Genomic DNA, 15000 nt, shown 5'->3' with positions numbered 1-15000 from the left:
TAAATAAAGACAAATCCAGAAAACATCATTATTACAGATTAAATCACTCAGTTCAGACATGCAGATTAACATCATGCTAATCTGATGGATTAGTTATAAAGTATACTACAGTGCTGCTGATGCTGGTTTTAAAAGTTTTTAAATTTCATTACTGAAGGTTTTCACATTAACATTATTTTACACTTCAGTAAAACGTTCAGTGCCGTTTCATATAAATGAGATGAAACTGAATAATAACCTTCAATTTAATTCATATATTTACCTTATAATTATACTGTAAGTTATAATAAATCAACAGTGTGTGTGTGTGTGTGTGAGAGTGAGTGTGTGTGTGTGTATGTATGTGTGAATGTATGTGTGTGAGAGAGTGTGTGTGTGTGAGAGAGAGTGTGTGTGTATGTGTGAGTGTATGTGTGTGAGAGAGTGTGTGTGTGTGTGTGTGTGTGTGTGAGAGAGAGTGTGTGTGAGAGAGTGTGTGTGTGTGTGAGTGTGTTTTATCAGTTTTATCCACAGCCTGTATTTTTGGTGTTCTCCAGGATCTCATCATAAAGCCAGCTCTGCCTGAACTCCTCTGATTTCTCCATCAGCTCGAACATACGTTTGTAGTCACTCGGTGAAATCTGTCCCGTCATCACGTCCTCAAACAGACCCATCTGTAGCAGGACGTTTGTGCCGCTGCCTGAACTCCAAGAACTGCAACCAGAACAAACAGAGGATCAGACCAATGACACAGTAACCCTGAGAGAGGAACGCTGGTGTCGTCATCACAAATACCACTTCAATCTATTCAGTGATCTATTCAGTGTGAGTGTGTGTGTGTGTGTGTGTGTGTGTGAGTGTGTGTGTGTGTGTGTGTGTGTGTGTAGTCAAGAGTCAAGGAGATTTTATTGTTATTTCAACCATATATATATATATCTGACGATATATATGACAGACAGACGCGAGACGGTGCAGACAGACGCGAGACGGTGCAGACAGACGAGAGACGGTGCAGACAGACGAGAGACGGTGCAGACAGACGCGAGACGGTGCAGACAGACGCGAGACGGTGCAGACAGACGAGAGACGGTGCAGACAGACGAGAGACGGTGCAGACAGACGAGAGACGGTGCAGACAGACGCGAGACGGTGCAGACAGACGCGAGACGGTGCAGACAGACGCGAGACGGTGCAGACAGACGCGAGACGGTGCAGACAGACGAGAGACGGTGCAGACAGACGAGAGACGGTGCAGACAGACGAGAGACGGTGCAGACAGACGAGAGACGGTGCAGACAGACGAGAGACGGTGCAGACAGACGAGAGACGGTGCAGACAGACGCGAGACGGTGCAGACAGACGAGAGACGGTGCAGACAGACGAGAGACGGTGCAGACAGACGAGAGACGGTGCAGACAGACGAGAGACGGTGCAGACAGACGCGAGACGGTGCAGACAGACGCGAGACGGTGCAGACAGACGAGAGACGGTGCAGACAGACGAGAGACGGTGCAGACAGACGAGAGACGGTGCAGACAGACGAGAGACGGTGCAGACAGACGCGAGACGGTGCAGACAGACGCGAGACGGTGCAGACAGACGAGAGACGGTGCAGACAGACAAAACAAAACACAAGGCAAGTTTATTTGTATAACACATTTCACACACGGGTCATTCAGAGTGAATAGAATAGAAATAGAAATTAGCAAAACATTTTATAAGAGAGAGAAAATAAATAAATAAAATAAAATAAATAAATAAAAATACGTAAAAATAAGAAACACAATAAAATCATAATAAAAACAAAACAATTAAAGAAAATAAATGTGATTTTAATAAAAAGTTTAAAATCTGTTAAAAAGAATAAAACAGGAGTAAAAGTGATTTAGATAAAAAGTGCAGTCAGGGTGAAGCAGCACAGTCAGGGTGAAGCAGCACAGTCAGTGTGAAGCAGCACAGTCAGGGTGAAGCAGCACAGTCAGGGTGAAGCAGCACAGTCAGGGTGAAGCAGCACAGTCAGTGTGAAGCAGGACAGTCAGTGTGAAGCAGTACAGTCAGGGTGAAGCGGCACAGTCAGGGTGAAGCGGCACAGTCAGGGTGAAGCGGCACAGTCAGTGTGAAGCAGGACAGTCAGGGTGAAGCAGGACAGTCAGGGTGAAGCAGCACAGTCAGGGTGAAGCAGCACAGTCAGGGTGAAGCAGCACAGTCAGTGTGAAGCGGCACAGTCAGGGTGAAGCGGCACAGTCAGTGTGAAGCGGCACAGTCAGGGTGAAGCGGCACAGTCAGTGTGAAGCGGCACAGTCAGGGTGAAGCGGCACAGTCAGTGTGAAGCGGCACAGTCAGGGTGAAGCGGCACAGTCAGTGTGAAGCAGCACAGTCAGGGTGAAGCGGCACAGTCAGGGTGAAGCGGCACAGTCAGTGTGAAGCGGCACAGTCAGTGTGAAGCAGCACAGTCAGGGTGAAGCAGCACAGTCAGTGAGAAGCAGCACAGTCAGTGAGAAGCAGCACAGTCAGTGTGAAGCAGCACAGTCAGGGTGAAGCAGCACAGTCAGTGTGAAGCAGCACAGTCAGTGAGAAGCAGCACAGTCAGGGTGAAGCAGCACAGTCAGGGTGAAGCAGCACGGCGCTCATTCAGTAAATGCAGAGTTAAACAGATGTGTTTTTAATCTTGATTTAAAAGTGTCTACTGTTGAAGCACATCTGTGTGAGTGTGTGTGTGTGTGTGTGTGTGTGTGTGTGTGAGAGTGTGTGTGTGTGTGAGTGTGTGTGTGTGTGTGTGTGTGAGTGTGTGTGTGAGTGTGTGTGTGTGTGTGTGAGTGTGAGGACGTACTTGAGCTTGTCGATGAGTCTGCAGCGGCGTTTAATGAGACACTGTTTGACCATCATCACCAATGTGCTGCTGTTAAAGGGCGTGACGGAGGAGGAAAAGAAATCTTCACGAGGAGTGATCCTCACCAAGCACAGGTGATCATTAGGAACATGCTGGAGACACACACACACACACACACACACACACACACACACACATACACACACACAATGTAGTACAGTACAAGAAGTGAATAACACTGATGTGACATTATGGTGCAGTAACCAGCGGATCACAAGAAGACGTTCACTCACAGTGCTCTTGGGGATTGCTGGTCCTCCGTGCTTTGATGCTGTAACAAAAGAAGACCAAGGTTCCTAATAACACACACACACACACACACACACACACACACACACACACACACACACACACACACACACCAATTAAAATATGGTACATTTTATAAGTTACTAGTCATTAAGAGCTCAGACGAACTGTAGAGCAGTAAATAAACAGACCTGGTGCAGCAGCTCAATATCACACGCCATCTGCCACAGAGCACTCAGGGCCTGATAGTTCCTGTAATCTCCAGGTCTCGCTGCCAGCTTCTGTCTCACACACACACACACGCGCACACACACACATGCACACACACACACACACACACGCGCGCACACACGCGCACACACACACACACACACAATATTCTGAGGATTTATTTAAGAAGAGCTGAGTTGAAATGGTAAGAGAGAAGATAAAGAACTGACAGACAGACAGGTGAACAGACAGACAGGTGAACAGACAGAAAGGTGAACAGACAGACAGACAAACAAACAGACACACAGGTGAACAGACAGACAGGTGAACAGACAGACAGACAAACAGACAGGTGAATTAACAGAGAGACAAACAAACAGGTTAATGAACAGACAGACAGGTGAACAGACAGACAGACAGACAGACAGACAGGTGAACAGACAGAAAGACAGACAGACAGGTGAATAGACAGACAGACAGACAGGTGAACAGACGGACAGACAGACAGACAGGTGAACAGACAGACAGACAGACAGGTGAACAGACAGACAGACAGACAGGTGAACAGACAGACAGACAGACAGGTGAACAGACAGACAGATGAACAGACAGACAGACAGGTGAACAGACAGAAAGACAGACAGACAGGTGAATAGACAGACAGACAGACAGGTGAACAGACGGACAGACAGACAGACAGGTGAACAGACAGACAGACAGACAGGTGAACAGACAGACAGGTGAACAGACAGACAGACAGACAGGTGAACAGACAGACAGATGAACAGACAGACAGACAGACAGCTGAACAGACAGACAGGTGAACAGACGGACAGACAGACAGACAGGTGAACAGACAGACAGACAGACAGACAGACAGGTGAACAGACGGACAGACAGGTGAACAGACAGACGGACAGACAGACAGACAGGTGAACAGACAGACAGACAGACAGACAGACAGACAGACAGACACTTACAGTGTACTCTCTCTCACTGATGAACATGATGAGCTCCACTCGCCCGTAGCGGAACACAGACAGGCGTTCGTACAGAGCGTAGACAAGTTTCCATAACATGTTCCTCTCGTTCCTCTGAGAGAAAATCCCCACCACCTTCACCAGCACGTCTGAACACACACACACACACACACACACACACACACACACACACACACACACGTGTTGTTGGTCTGAAGCTGTGTGTGTTTAATAAACATTACAGTTCAGTTACAGAGAAATAAACACTGCTGAGTTTTTACTGATCTGACGAGTAGAAATCTCAAGCTACGGAGGTGTGTTCTGTGACTTAAACTGGCTGGAGGTGACACACACACACACACACACACACACACACACACACACACACACACACACACACACCTGCTGTCCATGGCACCTCAGAGATCCCAAGATGGGTGAAGAGTTTCTCTGAGAACATGGCTGGAGGCTTCATGCTGCCCTGACCTATGGGATCCAGCTTAAAGAAATCACAGTGAACAACCTGCAACTGTCCATCCAACTTAGACTCCAACTCCTAACACACACACACACACACACACACACACACACACACACACACACACACACACACACACACACACAGTGTTATAGTAACAGTGTAACAAACATGTAATGAGGGTCGTGGTGTTAAGGAGGTGATGAGTGTGATGTTTACCTGCAGCTCAGGGAGGAAGGATTTATCACTCTCCAGCGCCACCACTCTGTGAGCTCCACAGTTCAGCAGTGTGCGGGTTAACACACCCGGTCCTACACACACACACACACACACACACACACACACACACACACACACACACACACACACACACACACACACACACACTTTTTCTTTTCAGTCCTGTAGCTGATGCAGTACACAGTGAAATAAAATGTTTCACAGCTACAGAAAACACACACCACACCACAACACAACACAACACAACACACACCACAACACAACACAACACACACCACACACCACAGCACAGCACACAACACACCAACACAACACACAACACAACACACCACACAACACACCACACAACACACAACACACCACACAACACACAACACACCACACAACACACCACACAACACACCACACAACACACAACACAACACACCACACAACACACAACACACAACACACCACACAACACACCACACCACACCACACAACACAACACAACACAACACACACCACACCACAACACACCACACAACACACCACACCACACCACACAACACAACACAACACACACCACACCACAACACAGCACACCACACACCACACCACACAACAAAACACCAACACAACACAACACAACACACCCGGTCACCCACTCAGGCACACACTCAAACACACACACACACCACACACACACACACCTGGGTTGCACTCGAATATGACAGCCTTGCCCTCGTCTATGTCAGGTGTGAGGTGCTCCGTGACCACGCGTGCCAGCTCGGGGTCGATGATGAAGCGCCGTAGGTGTTTGCAGGTGAGGGCCTTCCGTGTGTTCTCCTCCACCTCACCCAGATCCAGAGGGTCGTAGCGACTCAGGGGGCGGAGCTGATTAAGGAAGTTGGCAGCGGCAGCCGAGAGATTCCTGCACGTTCTCCCTGAGGAGCGAGACACCGGCTCCACCCTGCATCCACCCACCAAAGTTCTCCTCCACTCACCCGCTGAGAACACACACGCTGACGTGGAGAGAGAGCGCCACACTGTGGGCGGGGCTAACAGAACCCACACAGACCGCACGAGAACCCTGCTGTTTCCACACAGGGACATGATGGACCACTACCTTGGGGGAGGGGTGGGGGGTGTTAAAGATATGAATTCATGATTAATGTTTAATCTTTTTGTCCTCATGTTTCTATAGCAACACAGTGTTTGTTCTGTAATATGAATATAATGTTAGTAATAAATCATTTCTTCTCTTCACCATGATGTTTATAATACTGCACAGAGTCACAGGGGCAGGGACACGTGCACACAGGGACACATGGACAGGGGCACGTGGACACGTGGACACAGGGACACTTGGACACAGGGACACTTGGACACAGGGACACATGGAGAGGGGCACATGGACACAGGGACTGGGGCACGTGGACACAGGGACACATGGAGAGGGGCACATGGACACAGGGACACATGGACTGGGGCACGTGGACACAGGGACACATGGTCACATTACATTTACAGCATTTAGCAGACACCCTTATCCAGGGTGACTTACAACTAAGCAACTGAGGGCTAAGGGCCTTGCTCAGGGGCCCAGCAGTGGCAGCTTGGTGGACCTGGGGTTCAAACCTGTGACCTTCTGATCAGTAGCCCAACACCTTAACCACTGAGCTACCACATCCCCCATGTGGACACTGGGACTGGGGCACGTGGACACAGTCACGTGGACACATGGTCACATGGACACATGGTCACCGGGTCACGTGTTCACATCTGTACTACACTGAGTCTAAAATGACATTAAATGACTTTATTATTGACATTAAAGCTGCACGTGACTTATCTATCAGAATTAAACTGATGACGGAACTTTACACGCTGTATAATTACATTAACGTTATAATATAAGAACATTATTAACATATTGTAATGTAAATATGAGACTCTGACATTAGCTAATTACCCGTGTAGCTAAGCTAGCCTGTAAGCTAACAATAATAATAATAATAATATTAATATTAAAACTCCGACCTGCTGATGGTGAACCCTGATGGTGAACCCTGATGGTGAACACAGCGGTGTGAAGATCACAAAGTCACTTCATTTCTTTACCTCCACAAACACTGTAATGTGACATTGAACACGCGCGTGGAGGAAGACGTTTTCCCACCCGTATTCTGACAGGCCACGCCCACTCTGCTGGCCGCGTTCACTCCCTCAGTCCATATTTATGGTGTTTTATATAAAATAAGATTATTTTATATAACATGATAAATATTATTATACAATATAATAAGATGATTATGTGCCTGAGGAGTTTAGAGCAACAACGCTTTAAAAGACCGAAACGAATTCTGTACTAGTTACTGAAGACCAGAACAAACAGCTGGGCGGCTTCATACACAACATGAGACACTGATGACCATGAAGATCAATCCCTGGCAGGGTGACCACTGTAGGTGTAGAACATCAGGACAGATGAACACTGGGAGATGAGACTCCACCCACGTGTAGAACATCAGGACTGATGAACAACTGGGAGATGAGACTCCACCCACGTGTAGAACATCAGGACAGATGAACACTGGGAGATGAGACTCCACCCACGTGTAGAACATCAGGACAGATGAACACTGGGAGATGAGACTCCACCCACGTGTAGAACATCAGGACAGATGAACAACTGGGAGATGAGACTCCACCCACGTGTAGAACATCAGGACTGATGAACAACTGGGAGATGAGACTCCACCCACGTGTAGAACATCAGGACTGATGAACACTGGGAGATGAGACTCCACCCACGTGTAGAACATCAGGACTGATGAACACTGGGAGATGAGACTCCACCCACGTGTAGAACATCAGGACTGATGAACACTGGGAGATGAGACTCCACCCACGTGTAGAACATCAGGACTGATGAACACTGGGAGATGAGACTCCACCCACGTGTAGAACATCAGGACTGATGAACAACTGGGAGATGAGACTCCACCCACGTGTAGAACATCAGGACAGATGAACAACTGGGAGATGAGACTCCACCCACGTGTAGAACATCAGGACAGATGAACAACTGGGAGATGAGACTCCACCCACGTGTAGAACATCAGGACTGATGAACACTGGGAGATGAGACTCCACCCACGTGTAGAACATCAGGACAGATGAACACTGGGAGATGAGACTCCACCCACGTGTAGAACATCAGGACTGATGAAGTATCTCCTTAAGAGCTATTTATGTTTGTAATCATTTTTAAAGTCACGTGTTTTTTTGTGGAAAGCTTAAATTTAACGTGTTGTACATCACGTATAAAACGTAACATTTACAAACCGATCACGTTTCCAGATGATTTTAAAACTCGTGATATTTAGAACACAGCCACAATCTGTTGCGAACGTACGAGCTGTTGACCAATCAGAGTAAGAGGCGGGATCTCGGTCGGAAAACGGGTAGGAAAGAAACAGTCCACAAAACTTTTGGCTAATATGGCGCACTCAATGTGCGTCATCATTGTGCGACAGTCAGCATTATGTCGTCTAATCCGAATATGCGCATACGTAATTTTTTAGGTTTTTGTATATGTTAAAAGTTTCAGTGTTCTTTAAATAAAAGCATTAAAATACAATAAAAATGTTATTTATATCCGTGTCAACAGATCGTCTGTGTTTTATGCATAAAATGAGCGCAATGTTGAGTGTCTAAAAGTCGCCATGCTGAAGTTACCAATCGGATGTCCGCTCACTTCCTAGTGCACTTTGACCTTAATGATGAGCGGCAGCTCTTAGCGCCCTACTAAGTGCCCTTGGTGTGTAACAGGTTAGTGAATGTGACCGAGCCCGTGGCGGGGACACACAGCAGTAACGTGCTGTTTAAGATGGAGCGTTTCTTCAGTCCTGAGAAAGGAAACGGTTTACGAGCTGCGAGAGAAATGAAAGCGGGACAAAAGATTTATTCTACAGAACCGTTTGTGTTCTGTGTCTCCGAAAAGTCTTTAAACTCCACCTGCCAGTCGTGTCTCAGCAAGTGAGTGCTTCACCTCATTTACTGTCGGATAATCATGTAATAAAGTCTGTTTAGTATTAAATACAGGAGTATTTAGAAGTGCCCCAGGTGACAGGAAGTGCCCCAGGTGACAGGAAGTGCCCCAGGTGACTCACCTCATTTACTGTCAGATAATCATGTAATAAAGTCAGTATATTATAAAATACAGTAGTATTTATTAGTGCCCCAGGTGACCCTAACCCCGTGTGACAGGAAGTGCCCCAGGTGACCCTAACCCCGTGTGACAGGGAGTGCCCCAGGTGACCCTAACCCCGTGTGACAGGAAGTGCCCGAGGTGACCCTAACCCCGTGTGACAGGAAGTGCCCCAGGTGACCCCCGTGTGACAGGGAGTGCCCCAGGTGACCCCCGTGTGACAGAGAGTGCCCCAGGTGACCCTAACCCCGTGTGACAGGGAGTGCCCCAGGTGACCCTAACCCCGTGTGACAGGGAGTGCCCCAGGTGACCCTAACCCCGTGTGACAGGAAGTGCCCCAGGTGACCCTAACCCCGTGTGACAGGGAGTGCCCCAGGTGACCCTAACCCCGTGTGACAGGAAGTGCCCCAGGTGACCCTAACCCCGTGTGACAGGGAGTGCCCCAGGTGACCCTAACCCCGTGTGACAGGGAGTGCCCCAGGTGACCCTAACCCCGTGTGACAGGAAGTGCCCCAGGTGACCCTAACCCCGTGTGACAGGGAGTGCCCCAGGTGACCCTAACCCCGTGTGACAGGAAGTGCCCGAGGTGACCCTAACCCCGTGTGACAGGAAGTGCCCCAGGTGACCCCCGTGTGACAGGGAGTGCCCCAGGTGACCCCCGTGTGACAGGAAGTGCCCCAGGTGACCCTAACCCCGTGTGACAGGGAGTGCCCCAGGTGACCCCCGTGTGACAGGGAGTGCCCCAGGTGACCCCCGTGTGACAGGGAGTGCCCCAGGTGACCCTAACCCATATATCTACACTAGACGTCGCCTTGTATTCGGCAGTACATGGGAACGAATGCGCCGATAGAGCCGCCATCTTGGTACAGGGACCCCGTCCCCTTAATGTACCAGCGTCAATGTGGGCAAAGGGAAATAAAACCACCACAAATCGTCATGAATGCCATTTTCTAGTTGTTTGAGTCGTTCCAAAGGGTTAATGGGAGATTGTCCCCAGAAGCTGCTGCTGTTCCCTGACTAGCTCATGGAGCTCAGTAAAAGGAAGGGGAACTCAGATCAGAGCCAAACCGCTAAATGTAAATTTATCAAGCTTGCAAATAAAAAATTTAAATATGTCAAAGAATTGTCTTTATTTTGACTCAAGTGGTCCTGACTGACCTGACGTCCTTAAGTGAAGTCAGGATAAAAGAGCATCCTGCTTGTGTTAAGCTAATAAACTGTTAGATAAGGGAAACTTACAGAACACGTAAAGTTCGGTCTTCACCTTTAATAAAAACAACATGGGTTAATTGTTAATGTCCTTATTAAGAGCTTCAGAATCTACACACATTGTCTGTTGCCCCCTCACTGTCACACCGTAATGGGTAACTAACATGGAGCACTAACATGGATCAGCTGTGGTCATTAAACTAGGACTGAAACAAACCAACAGAACCAGAAATCTAATTTCCTACCATTAATCACCATAAACACATTCTGACCTGTGTGATGTAATCCCTTCTGTCTGCTCCTTGTGTTTAAAGTCCAACAGCACCGTATAAAGATGGCGGCGGGTTTGACGCATGTTTAGGACCCCAAGGCGACATCTAGGTGTAGATATCTATGTCCCTAACCCTAACCCCAGGTGACAGGAAGTGCCCCAGTTGGTTTGCTCAGTAATATGAAGCCTAATGAACAGGAATAAAATTAGACAGAAAGTGTGTGTGTGTGTGTGTGTGTGTGTGTGTGTCTGTCTAGAGGAAGTGAGTGTAAGATCAAAGTACAGTGTAATTGTGGCTCGTTCGCATTTTGTTTACTTCTAAGGAGCACTAATGAGTGTGTGGAGTTTAAATTAGAGAGTCGCTTAAAGCATAGACACACACACACATAGACACACACACATACACAGACACACACATACACACACACACACACACATACACACACACACATAGACACACACACATACACAGACACACACATACACACACACACACACACACATACATACACACACAGACACACACACACACACAGACACACACACACACACACACACACACACACACACACACACACACACACACACACACACACACACACACAGAGTATGTCCTCATCAATATATTAAGATTTTTAATGTTATATTGACAATTTTTATAATATAATACACAACAGTCATGTTTTATATATCGAGTGTCTCAGAGTTGTGTTGATACATTCTCCTCATCATCATCACTTCCCTCCTCATCTTCTTCATCATCACCATCCTCATTATCATCTTCATCACCGTCCTCCTCATTGTCTTCATCACCATCTTCCTCATTGTCTTCATCACCATCTTCCTCATTGTCTTCATCACCATCTTCCTCATTGTCTTCATCACCGTCTTCCTCATTGTCTTCATCACCGTCTTCCTCATTGTCTTCATCACCGTCTTCCTCATTGTCTTCATCACCGTCTTCCTGCTCATCCTGAATATTTTAATTAACTAATTAGAGATAATTAAATATCTTTGTTGTGATTTTTAGTGAAGTGATTGTAATGAAGACGTTACGTGAAGGACAAAAATAAGGATGAAGGTTATTAGCACTTATAGCTGTTATCCCTGGGAGTCTTTTCCTGTTATGACCTCCTGTTAGTGTCAGGCCTTTGTCCTTGCTCGTCTTCTCTCGGTTTATAATCATTGATCCTTTTCTTCTTCACGGTTGTGTCTCCTCTGTCCTCTGACACCCTTCTGAGGGACAATTCCACGTCTCCGCTCTGACTCACTTTGTTCCAGTTAATTTGTTCGTCGAGTCGATCAGCGTCGTCTGTTGCTGCAGTTTTTACCTTTTACACAAGGACAGAAGATTAATAACAGCATTTAGATAAACACCAGAGTAAAAAAATGTGTGTGTGCGTGTGTATGTGTGTGTGTGTGTGTGTGTGTGTGTGTGTGTGTGTGTGTGTGTGTGTGTGTGTGAGTGTGTGTGTGTGTGTGTGTGTGTGTGTGTACTGTATCATCTCCCTCCATGCTGCACTGAGGTTCTGGGTCATTAGTGTGTGTTGGACTCCTTCGAGCTCCAGCAGCTTCCTCATTATCAGGATTATTGAGTATCTCAGTGACTCTCGACTCGTCCTCAGGTCCTGAACGCTGGTTTCTGTCCATAAAACTTCTGTTCTTCTTCTCTCGCTTTAATCCCTGGAGATAATTTGAGCTGCATTTGATCTGTGGACCAGGTTTAAAAAAAGGACTGGTGTGTTTCTCTGTTACACACTGATGAGCTTTTATACAGACCAGATTATTATTATTATTATTATTATTATTATTATTATTATTATTATTATTATTATTATTATTATTCATGATTATTATTATTATTATTCATGATTATTATTATTATTATTATTATTATTATTATTATTATTATTATTATTATTATTATTATTATTCATGATTATTATTCATGATTATTATTATTATTATTATTATTATTATTATTATTATTATTCATGATTATTATTATTATTATTATTATTATTATTATTATTATTATTATTAAGCCCAACCCACATTTAAATATAAAATCTCAGTTCAGTTAAATTCCATTGTATTTTATTTGTGACTTTAACAGTGAACTTTTTGTCACAGAGAAACTTCACAGATGTAAATACAGGATATAAATAATCACTAATGAGTGAATCAGAGGTGATGACGCGATGACATGAGGAAGAGTGGAGAGGAAACTGACTGAAAAGAGACCTTCATCTTCATCTACGATTAAAAATCATTATAAACACAGAGAGAGAGAGAGAGAGAGAGAGAGAGAGAGAGAGAGAGAAGGATTATAAATCTTTCATTCATTCATCTCCTACCACTTATCCGAACTTCTCGGGTCACGGGGAGCCTGTGTCTATCTCAGACGTCATCGGGCATCGAGGCAGGATACACCCTGCAGTGCCAACCCATCACAGGGCACACACACACTCTCATTCACTCACACACACACACACACACTATGGACAAGGAGGCGGGAATCGAACCTCGACCCTGGTGGTGTGAGGTGAACGTGCTACCCACTAAGACACCGTGACCCTATTTTACATCATTATAAATGCAAATCAAATGAAAGGCAGAAGTGTAACAGAAAGTTTCAGGGTTTGGGGTTTTAGTGTTCATCATTTTTGTTACACACACACACACACACAGACACACACACAGACACACACACAGACACACACACACACACACACACACACACACAGACACACACACACACACACACACACACACACACACAGACACACACACATTTATCTGCTGTGTTTGCAGCCATTCACTCCGTTTATAATTTATAAAAGTGTTTGTTCCGTCTCACACACACACACACACACACACACACACACACACACACACACACACACACACACACACACACACAGACACACACACAGACAGACACACACACAGACACAGACACACACACACACAGACACAGACACACACACACACAGACACACACACACACACACACACACACACACACACACACACACACACACACACACACACACGTTTATCTGCTGTGTTTGCAGCCATTCACTCAGTTTATAATTTATAAAAGTGTTTGTTCCGTCTCACACACACACACAGACACACACAGACACACACACACAGACACACACACACACACACACACACACAGACACACACACATTTATCTGCTGTGTTTGCAGCCATTCACTCCGTTTATAATTTATAAAAGTGTTTGTTCCGTCTCACACACACACACACACACACAGACACACACACACAGACACACACACAGACAGACACACACACAGACACACACAGACACAGACACACACACACACACACACACACACACACACACACACACACACACACACACACACACACGTTTATCTGCTGTGTTTGCAGCCATTCACTCAGTTTATAATTTATAAAAGTGTTTGTTCCGTCTCACACACACACACAGACACACACAGACACACACACACAGACACAGACACACAGACACACACACACACACAGACACACACACACAGACAGACACACAGACAGACAGACACACAGACACACACAGACACACACACAGACACACACACACACAGACACACACACACAGACAGACACACAGACAGACACACAGACAGACACAGACACACACACACACAGACACAGACACACACACACAGACAGACACAGACACACACACACACAGACAGACACACACACACAGACACACAGACAGACACACAGACAGACACACAGACAGACACAGACACACACACACACAGACACAGACACACACACACAGACAGACACAGACACACACACACACAGACAGACACACACACACAGACACACACACACACACACACACACAGCTCTGAGCTCCAGCCCAGTTATTAATAATTCATCCCGAGTGATTAGTGTGAAAGTGAACTGATGGAGAAACAGATGGAGGAAAGACACAAACTCTTTACTCACGTCTACAGAAAGGCAAAGGGCAAAAGTCTCGAAATCACCACAAATCATCAGTCATTCATTTCTGCTCCTAAAACAAACGGCTCTTTGTGCTCATGGAGCTCCAGCAGATGCTGCATCAGGTTCAGAACCCAGATGATAAATTATACAGCTCAAGATTTACAGCTGAAATGTTCAGGAACCTTCAGACCTTCACCTTAGGAACCCAGACGACCTAATATAGCTAATTTGCATAGAATTGGGAATTTCATGATTCTCTCTCTCTCTCTCTCTCTCTCTCTCTCTCTCTCTCTCTCTCTCTCTCTC

At 46.1% G+C, this 15000-nt stretch overlaps 2 protein-coding genes across 6 annotated transcripts in view; one reads left to right on the top strand and one right to left on the bottom strand.

Moving 5' to 3' along the window:
- Nucleotides 1–10724, bottom strand: part of tfb2m (transcription factor B2, mitochondrial) — a 10808-nt gene extending 84 nt beyond the window's left edge. The window contains exons 1-9 of one of the 5 annotated variants that reach the window (XM_027139825.2): nt 10703–10724; nt 5719–6130; nt 5006–5097; nt 4711–4864; nt 4309–4457; nt 3310–3399; nt 3103–3165; nt 2810–2961; nt 1–693 (exon numbers count right to left, since the gene is read on the bottom strand). The exon at nt 1–693 is cut by the window's left edge and continues 84 nt beyond it. In XM_027139825.2, coding sequence (XP_026995626.1) covers nt 504–693; nt 2810–2961; nt 3103–3165; nt 3310–3399; nt 4309–4457; nt 4711–4864; nt 5006–5097; nt 5719–6121 — 1293 coding nt within the window. In that variant the 5' untranslated portion in view covers nt 6122–6130; nt 10703–10724 and the 3' untranslated portion in view covers nt 1–503. Of the gene's footprint in view, nt 694–2809; nt 2962–3102; nt 3166–3309; nt 3400–4308; nt 4458–4710; nt 4865–5005; nt 5098–5718; nt 6138–7048; nt 7204–10702 lie in introns of those variants that run through there. The other 4 variants (XM_027139826.2, XM_027139818.2, XM_027139817.2 and 1 more) reach the window with 4 other exon arrangements.
- Nucleotides 8205–15000, top strand: part of smyd3 (SET and MYND domain containing 3) — a 21403-nt gene continuing 14607 nt past the window's right edge. The window contains exon 1 of the mRNA XM_047821569.1: nt 8205–9049. Coding sequence (XP_047677525.1) covers nt 8901–9049 — 149 coding nt within the window. The 5' untranslated portion in view covers nt 8205–8900. The remainder of the gene's footprint in view (nt 9050–15000) is intronic.

The sequence above is a fragment of the Tachysurus fulvidraco genome, chromosome 12, assembly GCF_022655615.1.
Source record: "Tachysurus fulvidraco isolate hzauxx_2018 chromosome 12, HZAU_PFXX_2.0, whole genome shotgun sequence".
In the NCBI taxonomy this organism is placed as follows: Eukaryota; Metazoa; Chordata; class Actinopteri; order Siluriformes; family Bagridae; genus Tachysurus; species Tachysurus fulvidraco.
Note: the sequence above shows the minus strand (reverse complement) of the source record. Positions and strands in the feature narration are given on the sequence as shown.